General features: G+C 44.4%; 1 protein-coding gene across 1 annotated transcript; it reads left to right on the top strand.

The window, feature by feature from the left end:
- Positions 1 to 406: 406 nt before the first annotated feature.
- Positions 407 to 25285, top strand: f3a (coagulation factor IIIa). Its single transcript, XM_038793892.1, has 6 exons — positions 407 to 795; positions 1807 to 1918; positions 15374 to 15564; positions 21084 to 21265; positions 21368 to 21512; positions 24596 to 25285. The coding sequence occupies exons 1-6, from the start codon at positions 735 to 737 to the stop codon at positions 24733 to 24735; spliced, it is 831 nt and encodes a 276-aa protein (XP_038649820.1). The 5' UTR covers positions 407 to 734; the 3' UTR covers positions 24736 to 25285.

Here is a 25285-nt window from a genome sequence, read left to right as displayed (position 1 = left end):
CTAAAAACACTTTGGGAGGTGATGGGGTCGTGGAAGGTGCTATAGAAATGTAATTTTAAAATAATTGATAGAAGGTTGCGTGATAGAGTAATGGAACCCAGACTAAAAGTTTACCAAGGCCCAGCGAGATGGACTGAATGCCTGCCTTAGATTCGATAAGTGTCGATGAAGAAGTTAAGCAGACATACACATTTTAAAGTTTTTTCTATATGAGCCATTTATTTGTTCCTACAGTATTCCTTTAAATCTCCCCAACCACCATCACTTGATGTCAGACCCCCCCCCCCCCCCCTCCCTCCCTCCTCCCTCCCTCCTGCTGTCAATGGGTTTGCAATTCACCTGGAACTTTGTGCAGTTTGCCTGGGGAAATGTCCCAGGTGTGCTGGTCTGCACAAGGCAGGGGACTTCCCAGACCTCCTGCCATTGGGGAGGGGCATTCCAGTCATTTCCTCCATTGCTAGTTCTGAGTGGGAGGGAGGGGACAGGCCAGCCCTCTCAGCTCTGGCTTTTTATACTCAGCGTCGCTGCCAATGGGAGGAAAAGGAGGCGGACAGCCGGCGTGAGAACACTTGTTTGCCCTGAAGTGCGGAGAGGGTCGGTGTTTAGCCGCGGGTTGTGTGTTTCTTGCAACAAGAGGCAGAGACTGCGGCTGCTGGGGGACTAGACAGCGAGAGGGAATCGCCACTGCATCTGCTTCGCTGCACACTCGCCGCTTTCTCCACCTTCCCCCAGGCATGGGGTCTGCTGCCATCGCCACTTTGGCATTGGCCATGGTGTGTTTCCACGGGGCCGCAGGTAAACGGGTCAATTCGTTCAGTTAGTTATGCTCCGGGTCGCAGCCACCGTTTCATTATTCATTCATCGGCGCGGCTTCGAATACTTTTAAGCACCGGGAGGAATACTGCAGAGAATTGGCGGCTGGTCTGATCCCGATGTCCCTGCAGCAACTTTCCATTTCTGGCTGATCTGTCATTACACATCATTGAGGACTGGAGAACTCCACTCCTTATTAAATGCAGCTCTTCATGAGCCGCCCAAGGTGTGTTTGTGGTTTATTGACCCTGTGAATCTTTCCCAAATGCGCCTGGGTGAGACCGAGAGGGACCCCACTCCCCACCGGGGAACCCCCAGTCCCTGGCCAGCCTTGCCTGATGTTAAGTGACGACCTGCCCCAGGAAGACCCCAGCCATGGAAACATCAACCTCGTCTGCCTCAATAGACACGGGAAAGTTCTAAATGGAAGTCACTTACTGTTAGAAAACGACAGAGCCAGTGATAGATTGCCTGCTGGTGTATTACTGCCCTGTTACAGAGTAGGTTATACCATATCTGCATTACACGCTGATATTTGGATGTGGTAACTGCAGGCCAGTTATAGGATAGGTTACCTTACCTTACCATTGCACCCCTGACAAGTGCAGAAAGAGATCGTTCGGCCCATCGTGTCTGTACTGACCCTCTGAAAGAGCACCCTATCCCCGTAACCCCATGTAACCTGCACATCTTTGGACACTAAGGGCAATTTCGCATGGCCAATCCACCCAAACCTATGTGACAATTTGTTGTGCATGTTCCATGTTCAAGCTGGTGAGGATCTGCAAGATTGTGCCACGTTGGGTTTGACACCAAGCAGGTTTTATCTGAAAATTCAGTATCACTGCTTTTTTAAATTAATATACACCAATATTGTAAAGTTAAACCATTACTCCGGCACGGGATGTTAAGTGAAAACTTAGTCGTTTGTAAAAGGCATTCTTGGTGAATGGTTGGATGGAAATTTAAGTCTTTTTAAAAAAATATCTTCAGGTGCTTCACTTCAACCTGTAACTAATCTGAAATGGACATCATTCAATTTCCGCACAACACTACAATGGGAATCAACTTCCAACGGTGCCGTGTACACGGTGAGAGTTCGTGGGTGAGTAAAGCATTGGTATATCTGCAGGAAACACTGAAAAGGCAATGGGATGTGGGCAGCAAAGGCCGATTCGGAGGCAACTGAGTTCTTTAGGTGATTGGCAAACTAGGTGATTGGCAAACAGCCATCATGTTGGTAAACCCACCGATACATGAGTGGTAACAACGTGTGTCCCCACCCCAAATTTTTGCATTGTTTCTTTGTATTGGCGATCAGTGCAGTCCTGGGGCCCATATAAATCTCAAGTAAACTGACTGAATGTGGCAAATTGATGGTGACAAAATAGCTGATGCCTGGAATGGGCTTCAGAGCAGTCAAAAGTGCAGAGGGATTGAAGTGGAAAATCAGTTCAGACTGGAATTTAACAGATGACTACATTCCACAGACTCGGCTTATCTGGGGCTTTACCTCTCGTTACTGAGTTGTTTAGCAATCAATGAAGTCCTTCATAAACCTTCCAAACTGTTATGGTGCACTGTTTGTAATAAGCTATTGCATTCATAAGAAACAAGGGACAGGAGGAGGTCATCTGGCTCTTCGAATCTACTCCAGTTAATGACAAACAGGATGTTGTGACACAGGAGTGACTGAGGTTGAAGTGGTGTGCAATTCATAATCATGCTTCATGGTTCCGGATTTGCTGTAAAAAAATCTTATTAAAAGTGTAAAGTGGGCAACAACTTCTGGTCACTGCACAATCGTGGTTAACTGTGGAAATTAGTTTCCTATCTCTCCCGTTGCATTTCCAAACTCTCCCGGAAGATTTGTTACACCAGCACCTCACTGAGAATTCTGCCATTGAAACATATGGAACAATGTGAAGTTAGAATCATAGAATCACTACAGTGCAGAAGAAGGCCATTTGGCCCATTGAGTCTGCAACGACCCTCCGAAAGAACACTCTACCTAGACCCACTCCCCAGCCCTCCCTGCCCTATCCTCATAACCTAACCTGCACATCTTTGGACTGTGGGTGGAAACTGGAACACCCGAAGGAAACCCACGCAGACATGGGGAGAATGTGCAAACTCCACACAGTCACCAAGATCGGAATTGAAGGGGGCAGCACGGTGGCAGAGTGGTTAGCATTGTTGCCTCACGGCACCGAGGTCCCAGGTTTGATCCCGGCTCTGGGTCACTGTCTGTGTGGAGTTTGCACATTTTCCCCGTGTCTGCGTGGGTTACGCCCCACAACCCAAAGATGTTCAGGGTAGGTAGACGGGCCAGGCTAAATTGCCCCTTAATTGGAAAAAATGAATTGGGCACTCTAAATTTTAAAAAAAAGATCGGAATTGAAACTGGTTCCCTGGAACTGTGAAGCAGCAATACTAATCACTGTGCCACCATGCCGTCACGTAACTTGCTGTACCTAAGTGATAGATATACACTAAATTTGCCAGGAAATGTTGGGGCTTATTCATTCCAGTGTGAGTAAGTATTTTATCATGCAACATGTCTTAATTATTGCCAAACAACCTTGTTGACACTGAGCGTTAACTTCAAATGTGGATTCTCATTCAGATTTTATTTATTATTGGAGAGTTTCAAAATTAAAATAAGTATTATTTTTATTTATTCTTGGGACATGAACGTTATTAGCATGGTCAATATTTATTGCCAATCCTTCATTGCCTTAAGAGGTGGTGAGCATTCTGTGTCCTTTTTTTAACCCCTCTCTCTACATCCCAATTTTCTTTCCTGCTCTTTATTTCACTTTCTGATTTAACTTTGAATTCAATATCATAACCTACATTTCCTGGGTCGTATTTTGCACTGCTCACTGAGAACTCTTCAATCTGATGGACAGATTAAGGAGTTACAGAGTTGTTTGTCCAGATCAGATGGGTTCCAGATTCCCCATAGAAGGTGCTGTGCAGCTTGGTTGAGGGGAACGTCCTGTGCAAAGGTTCACAGAAATATGTGCAAGTTTAAGGACTGGTGGCATTGATCACCAAAAGCCCTGAATGTTAGTCAAGTTCCAATGCAGGCAGATGGCCCAATCACTTTATATACCGTACAGAAACAAATCTATTGTACTTAGAACTGGAATGGTAAATTTGTAACATAACCGTGGATGTCAGCATAACCACCATTAGATATAATTGAGAGGAATCCTACAATGCAGTAATCAGAAGGATTACAGTCTTTCACACATTTTCTATTAGCCCTTATTGTGCTCTTCATATTTGTGAACTGGTGTTCCAATGACCTGGCTATCTTTCTCTCTGTGGCAGAGGCACTAAATGACTCGAGGTAATTTTGCCTTAGCATTGAATCATGTGAATGATGAGCTCACCCAGTATCATCAGAACCGCTTCATTAATCTGCCCTCGGAACCTCCCAGATAAGGTACCTTTTTGGTGACGATTATTGGCAACCGCCCCATATTCGTCTTGCTGCTAGTACAGGAAAGCCGGTTCTACATAATCGGTGAGCAGGCTGAGTGGAACAGCTGTGGTTGGATTTAAATGTGCAGTATAAGTGACCGAGGTTCTGTAATATGCGTCTAATATGCATTTACACTTCAGTCATTCAGAGCATCTTAATTCATCCAACCAGAAAGACTCTACTTTTTGACCCATGTGTTTCAGCATATAATTGTTTCCTAAGGATGCCCCGATATCTTTGCCTCCATGACTTGATCTTGCAGTCTGTGTATTAGTCACTTTTTGTATGAGGAAGAATTTCCACCTATCGGTCTTAAATTTTGCCTTTTACTGGTTTGAACCGGTGTCCCCTTCCCCAACTCCCTCAAAAATAGTCCAAGTTTACTTTTTCATTCTCTTTTATCTTCTGTACGATCGCCTCTTGTTCCCTTTTCCATCGGTCTTTTCCTCTAGCTCACAACCTACTGGCTCTCTTCTGCATTGTATTTCAGTAGTTGAATGCTGTTTCCCTTGTACGGACAGATTGTTTGACAGACAAGGGAGCCCAGGGTTAGGGGTCAGGAAAGGACAGCTGAGATCGCAACCTGATCAGCTGTGATCTTACTGAATGATGGAGTAGGTTCGAAGGCCCAAATGGCTTACTCCTGTTTCTATGTTCTTGGCAGTCAGAATTGGACATGGTACTCAAATGAACATGAAGGAACTTGATTGTGACTTGTTCTACTGGTTTGACAATCCAACATGTTGCATTGGCTCTATTGGTTGCTACTTTGCATTGGTTGGACATGTTGTGCAGCAAAAACGTTCAGAATCCTAGGCCTATTTTAACCTCAAGCTTCGTTGTTTCATCAGCACTAATGCTGCCCATCATTACTTACCATGTGCCAGAAACTGGAGATCAATACTTAAATTCTGGATCTTTGCTTTGCATTGTTGAACTACCTCTCTTCTCCCAACACTAGAATGACAAACACACTAAATGATTTGAGATTAACTTGCAGTAGCACTGAATCATGTGGATGCTGAGCTCATCCAGCCACTGTGGCAGCTTCGCTAATCTGCCTTCAGCATTTCCATATATGGTGCTTCCTTCTGACTGTACCGTGGGCAAGAGGCCACAATGTCCTTTGTTACCGCTGGTACACTATATTGTAATGGAGTCGGACTCTGCCTCAAGTCCTGGACCCAGATGTTATTGGACCTGAATGGTGGAAAATGTTAGCTTCCTGCCTGGTACTGGTTCTCCACCTTGGGAAGCTCGGCATCATTACAGGAATACATTCAGTGTGTATGGAACAGAAGAAGCAGCAGGGAACAGCCATTAGAAGGAGCAGGAACGCACATTACCATCCATTTTTAAAAGGTGAAGTGGCAAAGAGCCACCAGCTAAAAGAAAAAACTTAAAAAGGGACGTCACGGACCAGAGTGAAGAATGGTGGAGCCTGAGGAATTAATGTATCGATTATATTAAGATAATTTAGGAAATAAATATAGGGGCAAAATAGCCAGAATAGATGAAAGCAGGAAAAATACACACTGGAAAGACCCATAATAATAAAGATCCATTTGCACCGAGTATCAACTATGTAGAAATAACCAGGGTAATGAAAATCGCTTATTGTCACGAGTAGGCTTCAAAGGAAGTTACTGTGAAAAGCCCCTGGTCGCCACATTCGGCGCCTGTTCGGGGAGGCTGTTACGGGAATAGAACCGTGCTGCAGGCCTGCCTTGGTCTGCTTTTAAAGCCAGCGATTTAGCCCTGTGCTAAACAGCCCCTTTTAATTAATTGCTAATTAATCTCAGTTCAAACTAATCCATCATTAAATCTAATCCATCATCAAACTAAGTCATCTCAAATGATTCTAAGGTTTCTCAAAATAAATTACTACAAATTAAGATGAGAGGTGTCAGCACAGGCAGTGTCTCAGAACTGTCTTGCGTGGGCACTCATGTCACTTCCACAGGAAACGTCCCTGCCTCCACTCACTCCTGAGGAAAGCGTAGGTTCAAGAAGGAGTGAGTGTGACTGTCAGCAGGGGAGAAGAAACATAGAGGAGACCGAGGAGGAGGCCCTGCAGATACTGGACTTGTCAAATCTACTTGTTAACTGTGAGGAGAAGGATAAAGACTGCCGGGGAGAATGGCCAGAACACCATTTTGGCATCTTGGAGCAGGAAACTGTTCAGGGAAAGGAGCAGAATAGCAAAGTTGTAGTCGTAGGGAATTTGATAATTCCAGGTAAGATAGAGTCCTCTGCAGCCCGTGACCGAGAGTCCAGGCGAATGGGTTGCTTTGCTGCAATGTTAAAGGATATCTCTGGCAAACTGGAGAGGAATTTGGAACGAGAGCAGAATAATCCAGTTGCCATAGTGCAGGTTGGGGCTGATGCCATTGGGAGGAACAGAGCTCATGGAATATCAGGCCCTAACGAGTGGTAACTTAAGGATTACTGTGTGAGTCATGCGCTAATTGACATGAGGATCAACAGACCAGGAAGGTAAATGCATGGCTGGAAGATTGAGAGAAGGAGGATTTCCATCTCAGAGATTTGTACTGGGACAGGGTGAAGCTTGTAGTCTCTGATCCCATTTCCAGTGGAAAGGATAAATAGGGCTGTGGATCGGTCTTGAATCTGTTGAAATGGGGGCCAGGGTGGGCGAGAGGTGGGTGTCTTGTGAAAATAATAGGGCTGGAGCTAAATAAATCTGAGTAAAGATAAAGATTAACGGTATCATGTTTTTTAATTGTATCTGTTTCCCAACCTTGAGTGCAAAATGATTTGTTAGAAATTTGAGTTAGTACCTGCAGGTGCGGGACTTCCTATATAGGCAGGTTTCAACCTTCCCGTTCTTACCACCAAGGGGGATACAGGATAGGGTAGTTTCCAGAGGGTGGGTGGGAGAAGAGAGGGTCTCTGACATTTACAAGGAACTTATGGGATCAAAGGGGATGCAGACCGAGGAGCTGAATCACAAGTGGGAAGAGGAGTTAGGAGGAGAGATAGAGGATGGTCTATGGGCAGATGCGTTGGGTAGAGTCAACGCGTCCACAACATGTGCCAGTCTCAGCCTGAGGCCTCGGGCTCAGTGCCAGGCTATTTTGTGCCAGGCTCAGCCTGATACAATTCAAGGTCGTTCACCGGGCTCAAATGACAGTGGCCCAGGTGAGCAGATTCTTTGGGGTAGAAGACAGGTGTGCAAAATGTGCGGGAGGGCCAGCGAACCATGTTCACATGTTCTGGGCATGTCCGAAGCTGAGGGGATTCTGGCAGGGGTTTGCAGATGTCATGTCCACGGTGTTAAAAACAAGGGTGGCACTGAGTCCAGAGGTGGCGATTTTCGGGGTGTCGCAGGATCCGGGAATCCAGGAAGAGAAAGAGGCAGGCGTTCTGGCCTTTGCTTCCCTGGTAGCCCGGACACGGATACTCCTTGCTTGGAGGGACTCAAAGCCTCCGAAGTTGGAGACCTGGCTATCGGACATGGCTAGCTTTCTCTGTTTGGAGAAAATCAAGTTCGCCTTGAGAGGGTCACTGTTAGGGTTCGCCCGGAGGTGGCAACCGTTCGTTGACATCTTTGCAGAAAATTGTTCGTCAGCAGAAGGGGGGGTTAGTTTGGCTTAGAGTAGGGGGTTAATAAAGTTGGGACCTGTAAGGGAGGAAGACGGCTTTTGCACTATGTTTATAGATTCATGTACATTGTTTGTTTTGTTGGTGTTGTAAAACCAAAAAATACCTCCATAAAATGTGTATTTAAAAAAAAAGAAATTTGAGTTAGGCAGTTAATAAAAACAAATTAAATTGCATGTACAGCAGTGTACACAGCGCTCAAAACAAATATAATTAATAACAAAAATCCAGATGTTGTCGGAATAACAAACTTGGCTTAATAAACAACAGGGCTGTGCTTTTAAATATTGCTGGACTTAACTCATTGAGAATAAAGAAGGCAAATAGGATGAGATAGCTGTAGTAAAGATGATATCATGGCAGCAGAAAGAAGGCTAGAACTAAAGTTAAGGTAGAAAGAGAATCCATATGGATTGAGACAAATACAAAGGGATCAATCACCGTAATAGGGGTGCTCCACAAACACCTAACAGTGGAAGGGAGGTGGAGAAAAATATTAGCAAATCTATTAAATAAGATTGGGGGAGGGGGGGGAAATAATTTTGTGAGGTTGAGAATTGAACCAGAGAAGGTAAACTGCAGAAAAGTGGCTCCAAAGAAAGAGACAGTGAGAAATATTCTCACTCGGCTCATGAAGCTTCGGTTTCTCTGAGCTTGAAACGTTCTACGCTGTGACAAAAGCCCTATTGAATTATCCGAGGCAGTGTCTGAGGCAGTGACTGAAAGTTAATATAGTGGGTGTGATTTCTTTGGATTTTCAAAAGGCCTTTGATAAAGTATCTCCCCCTGTTGTTCACCATTTCACATTAACGATTTGGACTCCAAAATCAGAAGTACAATTTAAACATTTGAGGACGTCTAATTGAGAGGTGCAGTTAATACAAAGGAAAAGTAGAACAAAATGCAGAAGAAACTTGCAGAATGGGTGTGAAATTGGAAGACGAATTTCAATGTAGTTGAGTATGCATTTTGGCAGAAGGGAAAAGAAGGCTGCACACTGTTGAGTAATAATACTGTAGTCTGAATGCGGTAGAGGAGCTAAGGGATCTGGGGTATAGGCACATATCACTAAAACTGACAATGCAGGTTAATAAGGCCATAAGAAAGCAAATCGAGAATTGGATTCATTTCTAAAAGGATAGAATTACAAAGCAGGGAAACTATGTTAACCCACATAGTATCTTGATTACTGCCTTCCAAATTACAAAAAAAGATAAAGATGTTGCGGAAGCTGGTGTTTTAAATCGCAAAGTTGGCACCAGATTGAACGGATAAATTCCTCAGGAGAGGACAAACAGACTGGGTCTTTTTTTGTCCTTACGTATTTTTTTTCCTTATGTAAATGAAAAGGCTCACGGGAAATGTGGCAGAGGTCTTAATCAAACCTGATCATTATTTCATAACAGGCATGGAGAAATCTTAAAATGTTATTTATGAGCTCCAGTCAGAAACATTTTAAGATAACATGAATAAATCCAAGAGGGAAATTGGGAGTGGTCAGAATGTGTATGTGCGAGCTCAAGGAGTAGTTAGGCAAATATCACAGATGTATTCTAAGGGTGATCTGGATAAACATGAGGGTGAATAAAACTTGTTAGACAGTGTGGGGAGGGAGCTCACATGAGGTATCAAAGTCAGCAGAGACCGTTTGAGCTGAATAACCTATTTTGTTTTGTGCTGTGGACTCTACGTATAACAAACAGCTTGTTCATTTTAATGCTGTACAGGGGATGGATTTGGCAGCTCTTGATTCTTATGTGGTCCGTTGTTATTTAGATCATTTATTATAAAAATGTATCGCTTTCAAGGTAAATTTGGTCTAAAAGGATCGACGGTAATTTGTAGCTTCCTTTCTGAACTTCAATATTTCATTGGTGCCTCAGCAGAAGTCTCAAGGGCAGCACGGTAGCACGGTGGGTTTGCACAATTGCTTCACTGCTCCGGGGTCCCAGGTTCGATTCCTGGCTTGGGTCACTGTCTGTGCGTTTTCTCCGTGTGTGCATGGGTTTCCTCCGGGTGCTCCGGTTTCCTCCCACAGCCCAAGATGTGCAGGTTAGCTGGATTGGCCATGGTAAATTGCCCTTAGTGACCAAAATTGCCCTTAGTGTTGGGTGGGGTTACTGGGTTATGGGGATAGGGTGGAGGTGTTGACCTTGGGTAGGGTGCTCATTGCAAGAGCCAGTGCAGACTCAATAGGCCGAATGGCCTCCTTCTGTACTGTAAATTCTATGATTCAATTCCCTCCAGAATTTATGGATCAATTGATTGTCCAAATATCTATAACATTTGACTGGCGGATCAAAAGCTGATTGAACAAATAACATATTTACCTAGTGATGCCTGAAAGATCACTCAAAACAGTTGAGTCCTTTCCCTCCATTCAGGCAGTCCCTTTTTTCACCTTCCTATTATAGATTGATATTTTCCTTCATAACGTAGGAGACACACATGCTGTCAGTCTCAACCAAGCTGATGGGACTGGAAGTTCAGTTACACTTCCATAATGAGGATAGATTGGAGAGGTTGGAACTGTTCTTCTTGCTGAGAAGAAGGATGAGAGGAGATGTGATCGAGATGTTCAAAATAATGAGTGAGCTGGACAGAGTAGTTGGGGAGAAACTGTTCCGCCTCGTAAAAGGATCAAGAATGAGAGGGCACTGATTTTAAAGTGATTTGCAAAAGAAGCAAATATATGAGGGGGAAAAAAACATTTTCTTACAACGAGTGGTTGGGATTTGGAACGCACTGCCTGGAAGTGTGGTGGAGGTCAGGACAAACGAGGCAGTGAAGAGGGCATGAGCCGGGGGGGGGGGGGGGGGGGGCGGGGGAACGGTATTGAGACATAATGCTCGTTTGTTGAGCCGGTGCAGACACAATGGGCCAAATGGCCTCCTTCTGCGCCGTATCAGGCAGCACTGTAGCACAGTGGCTAGCATTGTGGCTTCACAGCGCCAGGGTCCCAGGTTCGATACCCTGCTGGGTCACTGCCTGTGCGGAATCTGCACGTTCTCCCCGTGTCTCCGTGGGTTTCCTCCGGGTGCTCCAGTTTCTTCCCACAGTCCAAACATGTGCAGGTTAGGTGGATTGGCCATGCAAAATTGGTGTCCAAAAAGGGGTGGAAGTGAGGGCTTAAGTGGGTCGGTGCGACTTTGATGAGCCGAATGGCCTCCTTCTGCACTGTATGGTCTATGTTCTGTGTAACAATTCTGTGATTCGGTGAGGTAACTAAACAATGGGAGCTACTAAAGCGACTAATTTTAATTGTACCCTTCCTCCCCTAATAGCGTTGAGACATGGTGGCACAGGGCTCCAGCTCTGCGGTGCCTCCTCCAACACAGACTTTCTTTGACTGCATAGTGGGATATAATGTGCAATTATGTCAAATATGATTGAGAAGAAAAGGAAAGAAATTAGTCAGGGAGTGGCTTAAAAGCCTGTAGGTAGATTGCATGTTCATAAAAATAAGTGTTTTTCCTACAAGAAAACTAACCTTCAAAGCCTGTTTTCAAAACTGATTTCAGCAGACATTATTTCAATAAATATTTCTGAAACTAAAGCTGCATATCCTATGTTCCTTATCTATCTTCTACCCTTATGAGGGCAGCACTTCTGATTGGTGAAGTTCACAAACAAATGCTTAATGTATTACATTCCATTCAATTATTTTTTATTCATGTATGAAATTGTTCAGTTCAAATGGGTTGATACCTGCGTGGCAGGGCAGACAGGAATGTGAAATGCCTGGACATGAACTTTGTCAGCAATTTTAGTGAAGAGCTGGCAAGTACAGAAGTGAGTCAGAATGATTTTTCTGAAACTTAAGTCCCAGTTTAAGCTGGGGAAGTGGGCAAACAATTTTCCCGATACATTTTCACAGATTTGTACATTGAAGTATCTTTGCATAAAGTTTTGAAAATAAGTAAGTGAATATACTACTGCGGTTAAATCTGTTGCTGCGACAGTAGATTAAGCAAGAACCAAAACTAAAATTAAAAACAACGATTCTGGAGATCTAAAATAAAAACAAAGTGCTGGAAATACTCAGCATGTCTGGCAGCATCTGTGGAGGGAGAAACAGAGTTAACAAGTCAAATGTGACTTTTGTGGTGATCTTGGTGAGGTTGACTTCAGGATGGAAAGCGTAGTGTTCACAAAGACACTTGAAGCGACGTTCATCAACAAAGCTAAATTTACTTACACTGCTTAAATTAATGTTCAACACTTATTCATATAGTAAACAAATAGATTATATTAAACTACACTCACTAATACTATCTCTATGCTCTAACTGTCTCTATGCTCTAACTTAACTATATTCTATCTTCTCTAGCTCTACTATGCGCTTCAGTCGGTCTCCTGTCCTCTACTCCACTCTCTTTAAGAAGCCTAAGAATCAGTGTCTTTTATAATACTGTCCCTAGCTCCATCTAATGGCTAAATGTAACATGACATTAACTCTTCACAAGCTGTACATTTCTATAATCCCACAACTTCTACTAGGACAGTTTTTTAAAAAAACTTCTTAATGTTCCTATTTTAATTTCCGCACAGTGTAGTTACAGCAACATTGACTGTTATGTAAACCTCTGGAAATAAACTCCAAACCAAATATGATGGTTCACGTTGCACATTTCAACTCCAGTCTTGTATACAATGGGCCGGGTTTTCCAGCCCGTCCCATCAAAGGGGACTCACCCCCCACCCCCCAGCGGCAGATTCCTCAACAGTGGGAAGGGTGAGCCATACAAAACACCATAGACCTCGATCGGGACTGGCGGATCCCATTGCCAATAGTGACACACCCCCCCCCCCCCCAATCCCCCCCCCCCCCCCCCCCGCCCCCCCCCCCCCCCAACTCAGCTGCCAGAAATCCCACCCAATGTTTTTATTGTCACCTAATCTTTTAGGACAGTATTGCCAACTTTCTGCATGTTTAAATAACAGTGAAGAAATATTTCCTGTTGTTCTGAAACCCCACTGATGTTATGTGTTATTTGTGAGAGTAATCCAAACTGAAACACTGGTTTTGTGTGGTGGACATTCGTACGTTTGCCGAAACAGTGAGAACTCAAACCTCTCATTCATTAAACAACAATAGAAGTATTTATTAAAGTAGAAGAAAGATGATCTTATACTTCGACTTTATTAACAGTAGGCATTTAGTCCCTCAAAGACTGGGAACCCAAAAGCATCTGTTTCCCCCATAATACTAAACTCTACTGAGACCTCTCCATTTCCTAAACAACCATCATAAACCTATTGAGTCAAATCCAGCCTGTGACTCCCACACCGAACAGCCTAAGTGGCCAGCACTTCATCTCTAGCTGGGCTGTTTCCTGAGGTAGCCCGGCCCTTCCCTCTCTCTCTCTTGCTGTTACTTCTTCAATATCTGTTACTAGCCTGCTTCCTGGCTCATAGCACTCTGCTAAATGTATCAATTCCCTATTCTTTCCTGTTCCTTCCTTTCTCTCAGTTGCTGCACAAACATGGTTTACAAAATACATGGCAGTCTGATTGTATGGTCAGATCACCAAACAATAATGCCTGATTAAAACAGATGGACAGATGTCTCTGGTTAATCATGTATTCTTTTGACTTGGTTGACCCATTGTATACATGAGGGATTTCAATTGAACCCATGGCCCGTTCTCAGATTTCTCATTAAACCACAATCCACAGGCTGAAATGTACGCACAGATATTCCTTGGTTTCCCCTTTTTGGAGAAATATTTAAATTCTGGAATTCTGCCCATTCCTTTGGTGACATGGGCAGAGTTCTCTCACGTCGGAGGTGTGAATTTTATCCGGTGCAGCTATGGAAGCCTGGTTCGTGAGAATTGCACTGCTTAATGTTTCTGCCACAGATGGTACAGACCACCCACAGTCTGTGTCAGCAGCCTCTGAAGGAGCTTTACCCTACCCTTGCAGGACCCTACTGGCTGTTGTGACACCAGAATGTCTAATTTGGACTGGTCAGGCCCAGGCAAAGAAGTCATGCGTCACTCTGTAAAGAGTAAGTAATGGATTGCAAGATGGAGCCTGCACTAGTTTTTCTAAAAAGGAACAGGCACCAAACTTGTTGGCAAAGTGACTTTGAGGAGGTGGTGCTATTGGTCTCATTTAATTCCCTTACGGATATAGCCCTCTTGAGTTTCACTGATTGGTTGCGCTTACACAGGGGCGGCATGGTAGCAGAGTGATTAGCACTGTTGCTTCACAGCGCCAGGGCCCCAAGTTCGATTCCCGGCTTGAGTCACTGTCTGTGCGGAGTCTGCGCGTTCTCCCCGTGTCTGCGTGGGTTTCCTCCGGGTGCTCCGGCTTACTCCCACAAGTCCCGAAAGACATGCTTGTTAGGTGAATTGGACATTCTGAATTCTGCCTCTGTGTGCCCAAACAGGCGCTGGAGTGTGGCGACTAGGGGCTTTTCACAGTAACTTCACTGCAGTGTTAATGTAAGCCTACTTGTGAGAATAATAACGATTATTACATATCAGATGGGTTTACTGATCGGCCCTATTCCAACCAGAAGGGTTTTTTTTCTCTGAACGTTGTTAGTCTGTGGAATTCTTTTCCCCAGAAAGCAGGCTGTGCCATTGAACTTATCCGAGGATGAGTTAGTCCGATTTTATGACAGACGAGGGAGTCGCCGGTTATGGGGGCAAGACAGGGAAGTGAAGTTGAGACCACCACCTTGATCTTACTGAATGATGGAGCAGGCTCGAAGGGCCGAGTGGCCTACTCCTGCTCCCATGTTCCAGTGTCCTGCATAAGATGTCAGGCTCCGACCCTCAACCCCGTTTCCAGCTCTGGCCCCGTAACATTACGGGGCCTCTGCCCATTCAGTGGCAGAATTCACCTTCTCCACCCGTGCGCCTGGAAACTGAGTGCTTCTTGGTTTCAATGGAGGAGGCTGGAGGTCGGCGCCTGACAGGATGTCCTGACTCATCCCTTTCTGGGAATACTGATCGTGTACGTGTTCAAAGGAGCTGCCGGCAGCTGTCGTACCAGGTAACCCCTCCAGACTGGAGTGCTTTGAAAAGAGCAGGCAGCGGAGCCAAAATGATGGTAAAAGCCTTTTGTTCGTTCTCCCTCCCCAGAACTGAATGTTTCTCTGCTTCAGTGGAGAAGGACGATGGGGCCAGTGTTGATGGCTGTCCTGCCATTTCCCTTTGTTCGCTGTGGTGGAAGAAGTTTGTTGTGTTGAAAGGACAGTTGAATGGGGTTGATAGCTAAATCTGGAAATGAAGTTCGCCTGCACACTGACGGGCTGCCTATCCGCAAAGTCTGTTTGGCCCCGTGACCACTGAAATGCCACGAACGGCAGCTTATTTTACCGAAGTAAGTGAGACGCTTCCTCGGAACAATAAGCTGCTGTTTTGTTACTTATGCTTCAAAAGATGCACAGCTTTAAAATAACAGATTTTTAAAAACTTTTAAACGCAGTGTCCAAACTGACTGGGCGAGAAAACGCGAATGTACCCGCATCAGAACTACAAGCTGCGATATGACCAGCATGATGCAGAATGTGACAGAGAGATATGTTGCCGAGGTGTTCACCCTGAATGCAAACATCACAGACGAAATTGAGGAACCACCTGTGGCTGAATCTACTCCAATCCAGCTCCTAAGTGAAAGTGAGTATCACCGATATGGTTCACAGGGTACCTTGCATCATGATGTTTGCATCAAAAGTTATAACTTGCAGTTGTGTAGTATTTTGAAGGCGGTAACATTTTCCAGGGAGCTTGACAGGAGTGTTTTCTGTCAAGATTTGATTGAGTCATGTGAAGAGACAGGAGAAGAGCTGTCCAAAAGGTTGGTTGAGGTCTTAAGGTAGCTTTTAAGGAGGGTCCTGAAGAGGGAGAGAGAGGCAATGAGTTGAGGTTTGGTGAGGAAATTCCAGAGGGTAAGGCGAGGTCTGGCCGCCAACGATAGGAGATGTCTTGCCTTGTGGTTGAAGGGCTTGGGGATGTTACAGATGAGGAGGAATAAGGCCATGGAACAATTTGAAGTGAGTATGACAATTTTAAAATCAAGACATTGGCTCCTGGCCTGGCATTCACCACAGGGGCTCCTCAGGGTAGTGTCCCAGGCCCAACCGCCTTCACCTGCTTCATCAATGACCTTCCGTCCATCATTAGCACCAAAATGGGCATGTGCACATGATTAGACAATGTCATCACTATTTGCGACTCCTCAGATATGAAGCACTCCATGTCCAAATGCAGCCAGACATGGACAATATCCAGGCTTTGGGCTGGCAAGTGACAGGTAACGTTCGCGCCACTCAAGTGCCATTCAATGACCATCTCCCAAAAGAGAGGATCTAACCATCGTCCTTTGACATTCAATGGCATTGCCATCACTGAATCCTGCACTATCAACATCCTGGGAGTTACCATTGACTAGAAACTGAACTGGACTAGCCACATCAATACTGTGGCTACAAGAATAGGTCAGGTCAGGGTAACTTTCTTCCTGACCCCAAGGCCTGCCCTTGGCTGATCATTCAACTCAGTAACTTTTCCCCGCTTTCCGTCCCTATCCTTTGATCCCTTCAGGCCCAAGAGCTAGGCCTAACGCCTTCTTCTTGAAAATATACAATGTTTTGGCCTCAACTCTGTTATGGGCCAGGGTTTAGAGAACTCCAAATTATATCATGGAGTCTACCTGACATACAGCTTTTAATAGATTTTGGTTATGAGGAGCACAAGGGCCCACTTTCCAGGTGTTATGCAACAGAGACATTAAGTATTTTAAAACAAAACAATGTTTATTCTATGAATTCAGTTAACATTTTATTTATTTATTTTTTATTTTTAATAAATTTAGAGTACCCAATTATTTTTTCCAATTAAGGGGCAATTTAGCGTGGCCAATCCACCTATCCTGCACATCTTTTGGGTTGTGGGGGTGAAACCCACGCAGACACGGGGAGAATGTGCAAACTCCTCACGGACAGTGACCCAGGGCCGGGATTCGAACGCGGGTCCTCAGCGCCGTAGGCAGCAATGCTAACCACTGTGCCACCGTGCTGCCCATCAGTTAACATTTTAGAAACACACAGTGAACATTTTATCAACTACCAACACAAATACCCCCACAGACACAGTACTCTATATGTAACCCTTAATAACTTTCCTAACAACATCCAGAAGCCAAACCCATTTTTTAAAAAAGCAGTAGGTATAAATTCTTTATACAAGACAGTTATCACTTTTAAATTAGCACGTGATCTGGACACCTTTTAACATACAGAGAGAGCGAGACAAAATGAACCTCCCTTGCCTGAATTCAGCTTTCAACTGCCTAAAACGGAAGTAAAGCACAATGCCACAAACAGCTTCCAGCTCAAAACGAAGGTAATAGCCAGAGACACAACCCAGCTCCACCCACACAACGACATCACTACAGCTATTTGAAAAACACCCATTTTTTTTAAAGGTACACTCCCTTGACAACTCCTTTCTGTAGTAGAGAATTCCACAGGCCCACCACTCTTTGGGTGAAGAAATTTCTCTTCATCTCAGTCTTAAATGATTTACCCTGTATCTTTACGATTACCCCTGGTTCTGGACTCCCCCACCATCGGGAACATCCTTCCCGCATCTACTCTGTCCAGTCCTGTCAGAATGTTATAAATCAGTCCCGCCATCCTGGGAATCAGTCTGGTAAATCTTTGCTGCGCTCTTTCCATAGCAAGAGCACCCTTCCTCAAAAAAGACCAAAAATGCACACAATATTCCACCTGTGGTCTCAACAAGGCATCCTTGCTCCTGTACCACAAAATAAAGACCTTACAAACTGTAATCAATAACAGTGGTAAATACTTACCTGACCATACTCAACAATCAGCTGCTTCACCACTGGTGGGTGAAAGCAGAACTAGGGGGCATAGCCTCAAAATAAGGGGAAGTAGATTTAGGACTGAGTTTAGGAGGAACTTCTTCACCCAAAGGGTTGTGAATCTATGGAATTCCTTGCCCAGTGAAGCAGTTGAGGCTCCTGCATTAAATGTTTTAAAGGTAAAGATAGATAGTTTTTTGAAGAATAAAGGGATTAAGGGTTATGGTGTTTGGGCCGGAAAGTGGAGCTGAGTCCACAAAAGATCAACCATGATCTCACTGAATGGCGGAGCAGGCTCGAGGGGCCATATGGCCTACTCCTGCTCCTAGTTCTTATGTTCTTGTGTTCTTCCTTGCCCCGCATCACTTTTGAGTCCTGACATCACCCTCAGGCACTCCAAACTAGCACTCAGATTTCTTCCTGCACACTTTTTCGCTCTCCTCTCGCACTCTCCTGTAGGTGCTGCTGACTGTGCGTCTCCTGGTATCCTCCTCTTGCACTCGCCTTACCATCTAGAAGGACAAGGGCTTCCAACACTTGGGAACACCACCACCTGGAGGTTCCCCCTCAAGTCACTAACCATCCTGACTTGGAAATATATCCCCGTTCCGTCACTGGATTAAAATCCTGGAATTCCCTCTTTAACAGCTCTGTGGGTATGCCCACAACCCGGGGACTGCAGCGGTTCAGGAAGGTAGCTCACCACCACGTCCTAAAGGGCACCATGGGACGGGCAATAAATGCTGGCCTAACCAGCGAAGCCAACATCCTGTAATCTGTGAGTACATGAGCGGTGGATAAATGGCATGTGATCTGAGATCATATGTGGGCAACAGAGCTTTGGATGAACTGATGGAGAGTGGAAGACGGGATAGCAGCCACTGGAGCTTTGGAATAGTCTTACTGTTAAATTTGACCTGTCACCCTGCCTTCTGTCCTTGCCCAGGAGGTCTGTCACTAGCTGTAAAGAGAAAAGAGAATATATACGATGAAGGGATAAGCCAGAAATGTCTGTTCTCTTCACAAATGCCAACAGACTTTGTTTTTTGCTTCTGACTTTCCCGTAGGAGATCTGCTAGTTTGACTGTAAAGGGACATCTTATCTCAGACAATATAATGGAATGCACCAAGTTTAAGAGAGTCAGAAAAATGGGGCCCAAGAAGTGGGGGAAGAAACAGAATGAACTATTACAAAACGTATTTGAAGTGATCGCCATGTTCTACTGACTGGCTCACTAATAATGGTGACAATCCATGCTCCCCGGCACGACAGTGTACAACTAACAGTAACTACTGTCACTGTAAAACTGCAGTGAAATGTGGCAATCTGGGCGTTTCTATCAGTGGTGCCCTTCCGTAATCTTTGTAAATGCAATCAACAAGTAGGTCCAGATTTGCACTTCTCGGGTGATTCCCCAGCTTGGCAAACAACAGTCACTCACAGGTGGGCTAGTCCATTAGGAGGTGCTGGATGAAACAGGAGCCGGGTGCATAACTCCAGAATGAGTGCAGAGGCTTCTAGGTGTGGAGGCAGGCTGGAAGCAAGGCTTTCCCCTATGCCCTGGCACTTGTAATAAATAGAAAGTTATAATAAACATAAAAAATCCCACCTGCCCTCACAACCAAACTATCACTCACCCATCCCCATAGCCTCCATAGAATCACCAATGCCAACTTGGTATCAATCCATGTCCCTCACCCACCTCCTATTGCCCTCAACCTCTTCATGCCAAGAGTATACTTGGACAGTTCCTTGACAAATTTGGCACTTCCTGGACAGGTGGACAGTTCTTGACAGTTCCAATGCCTTTGTGTGTAAAAAAAGTGCATTACTGTATCACATTTTTTAACAATCCCAAAGGGTGCCTTACCTCTGCTAAGAGTTTCCTTGCACCATTTCTGAAGGGGTGCCTTACATCTCTGAAAGGGCACACTGGTTTCCAAATGCATCCACCAAGTTCAGGCCTCCTCTTACCTGTTCTAATCTCCACACTCTGCATCCCACACTCCGGTACTTCCAAAGAACACTCCAAAACACTGCATGATATCTACGGACCCAACCTCCAGTACAAAGTGACTTACTAGAAAGATGGTACAAATGGCAAGGTTTGTTCAATAATTTCCCCACTTCAGTGGACGAAGCTGGTGATTTAAGTCGGCAGCTGCCTCTGCAAATTGTGCAGGTGCAAACTCCGGCCAAATTCCAGTCCCACCCCTACAAAGTTGGGAATTGCTGAGTTCAGGGGCAGTAATTGGCATTTTTCATGATTTCTTATGGTATTTTTGCCATGACCGAGAGCATCTCCATTGTGGTAAAAACCCAGGCCAGAAACGGTAACATTAGTTTCAACTTACTGTATGCTATTATTCCTGTAAGAAGAAATGTCAGTGTAGTTGAAAGCTATAATTGACTTTTCAACAGTTTACTAATCTATAATTACTGCTGAAGAACTTCTCTGTCCCTGAGAAACATAGGTCATTCCTTCCCTTAAAAATTATAATTTTTTTAATTATGTAAATTGGTTTTAGTGTATTTATCATATTTACCTTAAAATTACTATTAGCTTACATCTCATATTGATGCCCAAATCTTCATTTTGCTTTTGTGAACTGATTAAGAATTGAATTATAATCCCTGCATTGCTGTCTGTGAGAATTCTTTAATTTGATTGGTAGCTCAGCCTGCTTGATAACATCACAGTTGCTGGATTCAACTCTATAGCTGGCACCAGATTCAAATTCCTGTCAGAATAGACAAAATTGCTCAACAGCCTATTAATTAATTGGGCACTGCTTCCTTTTGAGGTTAGCCTTGACTGCTGACTGTGTAATCCAGACCAAGAAAGTTGGGTTCGATTTGTAGTATTCTTTTCCAAATATACTGAAGGGCAGCACGGTAGCACAAGTGGATAGCACTGTGGCTTCACAGCGCCAGGGTCCCAGGTTCGATTCCCCGCTGGGTCACTGTCTGTGTGGAGTCTGCACGTTCTCCCGGTGTCTGCGTGGGTTTCCTCCGGGTGCTCCGGTTTCCTCCCACAGTCCAAAGACGTGCAGGTTAGGTGGTTTGGCCGTGGTAAATTGCCCTTGGTGACCAAAAAAGGTTAGGAGGGGTTATGGGGATAGGGTGGAAGTGAGGGCTTAAGGAGGTCGGTGCAAACTTGATGGGCCGAATGGCCTCCTTCTACACTGTAACTTCTATGTTCTATACCGCATTCAATCATCTTGCAGCATAAAAGCAATAGAACAATGTACCTGGTCGAAATGATGTGCTTGAGTTTAATATGCTGATGTTTTAATTGTTTTCTAGCTGAAATTGGGGAACCGAACTTTAAACTTTTTCAAAATAGTAGCAGAGAGGCACGATTGCTGATCGAAGATACAGTTACCAGCATCAGATTTTCAAATAACACTCCAAAAACACTGCGTGATATCTACGGACCCAACCTCCAGTACAAAGTGACTTACTGGAAAGACGGTACAAGTGGCAAGGTTTGTTCAATCATTGTGCTGAACTTGGGTTTTCTATTCAAAAAATATTGGGGGGAAGGTATCGCTGACAGAAAGAACGTTATTTCAAAATTTCTCTTCCAGAGAGATAAAACTACAAATAATCAAGTGGTACTAATTAAGGTCGATGAGGGAGTCACTTACTGCTTCTCTGTTGAAATCAAGATTACCTCACCATATAAACATGGTCCAAGAAGTCAAGCCAAATGCACAAAGGTTCAAAACCCAGGTATGTCCTCTTTTTAAATTTGAAACGGTGTCTTTTTATGTCCTGGTTTATAAAGGATGCTCATCCTGTTAAGTTAGACCATTAGACGTAGGAGCAGAAGTAGGCCATTCGGCCCATCGAGTCTGCTCCACCATTCAATGAGATAAGTGAGCTCATGAAGTGCAGCCATCAATCAGTGAAGAAGTCATCAGTGCTAGTTAACTGCCAAGGGAATTCTCTTCAATTTGTTTGAAGGAAACCAATCTAAATGAGTATTGTTCCAAGGGGTCCTCGGTGCCTGGTAACGTCCGCCCTCTTTACTCATATGCACTCCTGTTAAGAGATGCTAATACAAGGTGGAGAAATGGTCTGCTGAATGGAGAGGTCCGAAAGAGAATTGCCAGTATGGTTCCTGAGTTGAGGGACTTCAATTCTGCAGAAAACTGGTTCCCTCACTTGTCGCTGAGTGAAGATCTTGGAACGCCATCCCTAACATCACTGTGGACCGACACCACACGGACAGTAGCGGTTCAAGAAGGAAGCTCACCAGAACCTTCTCGAAGGCAATTAGGGATGGGCGATAAATGCTGGGGGTCTTGGGGGCACATTGGGTAGCGTCCCTACCTCTGAGTCTGAAGCTCTGGGTTCGAATCCCCCACCAAGACTTGATGGCCAAGGAAGGAGCATTCACAATGTGGTCAAACAGTCCAGATGTCGACTGCTCCCAAACATGCAAATCCTCCCAAACATACCAATGGCAAGTGGTAAGAGCGGGGGAGAGATTCCTGATCAGCCACACTTGATGTGGAGTGGCTCCCTTCAAGTTATAACCCTCTGGCGACCTACTCAGGAAATTTCTACCTATGGAAACAGACAAAAGTCTGTCTTAGTGCATCACGAGGTACACAAAGAGAATTGGAAGAATAAAAAACAATCTGATGTTTTCTCATTGGAACAAAGAAGGATAAGGCGGGATGTAATAGGAGGTTTTTTAAATCATTATCAGATTTGATAGAGTAAATAATGAGAAACTTTTCCCAGTGGCAGAATGATCAGAGATTTAAATGATAGTGTTACGGATGTCTGGTCATCCCCCATTGAATCTATTAATGTTATCTGGGTTGTCTGGTTTCCCACTCCCGTTTCTACAAAAGAACAGAGCTATGCCATTGATATGCAACTATCTTTCCATTGCTGGACACACAGGTCATCAGATTCTGTGATGGAATGATGGCTCGTCGAACAAGGTTGTCCCGAATGGCAATGGACCTTGAGTCGATCATCCTTGTTGAACCGGGGCATTCTGTGTATTCCCACTAACGAGGTTAAGTCTGAATGGGACAAAGTAGCTCAGGCTGTGGGCGTATCCCTCTGATTCTGCTGCTAGCAGCCCTTTTAACCCTGGTTAAAAAGAAACCATTCAGTCCCTCATGCCCGTGCTACCTCTGATCAAGGTAGTCCATTAATGTCAGTGGTCTGTTCTTTTTCCATACCTATTTATTTTTTTCCCTTCAGCATTTGTCCAATTTATTTTTCAATTAATTAATTTTTCAGGCAGAGCATTACAATTCACAACAAAAGCTCTGGCACCTGTATCTAAGGAAAGGTAGAGTACCATTGGATGCAGTTCAGAGAAGGTTCTGTTGCCAATCACCATCAGAGTCACCAATTATGTTGCCAATTAATAATGATGCTCTTTAGAGTCGCCAGGTATCAAATGATACCACCACAAGGCTTTACTGGATATCGATCAAAGGACCACACAACCAGTTAGTCAGTTCAAGTTCAAAGATGGTTTATTTACTCACAAGGATTATTTTGACATGCAACACAAAACACTACAAGTTAAACTACACCTAACAACTACAATAACCTGTACTTAACTTCAGGGCAACCGGCTCTATGCAGATGGACAAGGCCTTTGTCTGGATCTTGCCTGGCTGGGTGGAAGACGTGGCTCTGTTTCTGCTGGGCTCATCCGTCTGGTAGCGATCGTTAGTCTTAAACTTGTCTGTCTGGTCGTTATGCTGCACTTGGGTTGGCATAGGCCGGATCCAAGAGAGACCGAGCACATGGCTGTGTCTCTTATCCCTCTGGGATTTCACGCTCTTTGGGGCGGTCCTCAACTTGGACCCAATAATTCGACAGGCTTCGATCACTGCCTTCGATTTTGGCCAATAAAGGGGCGGGTGCCTTGATGGCTGGGTGTGTCTTTAGCGGTCATTAACCATGGCTGTTTGGGCTGCCTGAGTAAAGTGAGGGGCACCGATTAGTTTGTATCTGTATCGGTTACCTGAGTACAGTTCTTTTGTTCTGGGGAAATGGGCTATTAGAATGCAAACGAGCGGGGTTTCGATCGCGTCTAGCTATCTGGGTTGCAGAAGCTCTGAGTATGTCTGAGTCCTGGGTTGGCCATAATTTCCATGGTCCTTTGCAGGTAGCCATCTGAGATGGCTACAGTTCACTCGGTTGATCCAGGGTATGGAGGGATTTTCTCATGAGGAGAGGTTGAGTAGGTTGGGCCTGTACTCATTGGAGTTTAGAAGAATGAGGAGTGACCTTATTGTGACATATCGGATTCTCGAGGGGCTTGGCAGGGTAGATGCCCTTGTTTCCCTTGTGAGAGAGGCTAGGACCAGAGGGCACAATGGCAGCGTAAGGTGTCCCCCATTTAAGCCAGAGATGAGGAGAAACTTCTTCTCTCAGAGGGTAGTGAATCTGTTGGAATTCCTTACCGCAGAGAGCTGTAGAGGCTGGGTCATTAAGTGCTTTCAAGGCCGAGATACTCAGATTTTTAAACTGTAAGGGAATCAAGGCTTTTAGAGATAAGGCAGGAAAGTGGAGTTGAGGGTTATAACATGAGATCAGTCATAGATAACAACAGAAGCTGGGTTTCATACCGAGAGAGAAACTGGATGAAATCAGCAGCATCATAGATTAATGTTGTTGGACCCCTTGTTAAAACTGTTCCAACTCGCCACGTGAAATGTCTGCGCTCTCTTCCGATGCTGATGGACTTGCTGCATACTTCCAGCAGCTTGTATTATTATTTGATTTTCAGTTTTGGTTTTTCTCCCAATTATTTTGTATTTTTCTCCTTTCAGAGTATGGCCTCGGTTTCTATGCTTTCATAATAGTAGGAACACTGGTGGTGCTCAGCGTTATTATCGGGGTGACGGTGTGCTTATGCAGACGCAAGGCCGCACACAGCAAATCTGAGACAAACCCTCTGAAGGCGGTTTGAAGAGGTGAATTTGGCGCAATCGGCTCCATCTCTAGCTGCTGGTTTGGGTCTCTGTAAAGTCTCTTCGCTGACGATAGGAAATGAAAGATCCTTCTGCGGCAATACCTCACTGCCGTGACTGATCGTCCACAGGGGAAAATAAGGATTTGTTTCTGTGAAACAGTTGGACTTGTCCACATATCAAGCAAGTGAGGAACATTGTTTGAATCTCCAAGGCACTAATTGCAAAAATCTCTCGTCGATTGATAAAGCACTTTCATACTTTTGTTTTCCGTGTTGTTGGTTTCTAAGGGTCATTCTAAAATGCTGTGAAAGCAGGAAGATTATAAATTTATTCTATTTATTTAATGACTAAGTCTTAACTATTTTTCTTTTTACTGTGCACCTTAAGGAATCTTTTGTACATTGGGTGTTTACCTTTCTTGATTGTTTATCAAAGGGGAATATATCTTTTTTATTGTATTTTTAAACTATTTTAATGAAAATAAACTGACGGTACTTAACAAATTATGGTGACTGGGAACAAATAAAATGTTATGGCTTTTTTAAA

The sequence above is a fragment of the Scyliorhinus canicula genome, chromosome 4 (assembly GCF_902713615.1).
Source record: "Scyliorhinus canicula chromosome 4, sScyCan1.1, whole genome shotgun sequence".
Classification (NCBI taxonomy): domain Eukaryota; kingdom Metazoa; phylum Chordata; class Chondrichthyes; order Carcharhiniformes; family Scyliorhinidae; genus Scyliorhinus; species Scyliorhinus canicula.
Note: the sequence above shows the minus strand (reverse complement) of the source record. Positions and strands in the feature narration are given on the sequence as shown.

Coding starts and splice junctions, on each gene's coding strand:
- f3a (XM_038793892.1), top strand. CDS start 735: ATGGGGTCTGCTGCCATCGCCACTTTGGCATTGGCCATGGTGTGTTTC. Junction 796..1,806: donor GTGTTTCCACGGGGCCGCAG/GTAAACGGGTCA, acceptor AAATATCTTCAG/GTGCTTCACTTCAACCTGTA. Junction 1,919..15,373: donor TACACGGTGAGAGTTCGTGG/GTGAGTAAAGCA, acceptor TTTTAAACGCAG/TGTCCAAACTGACTGGGCGA.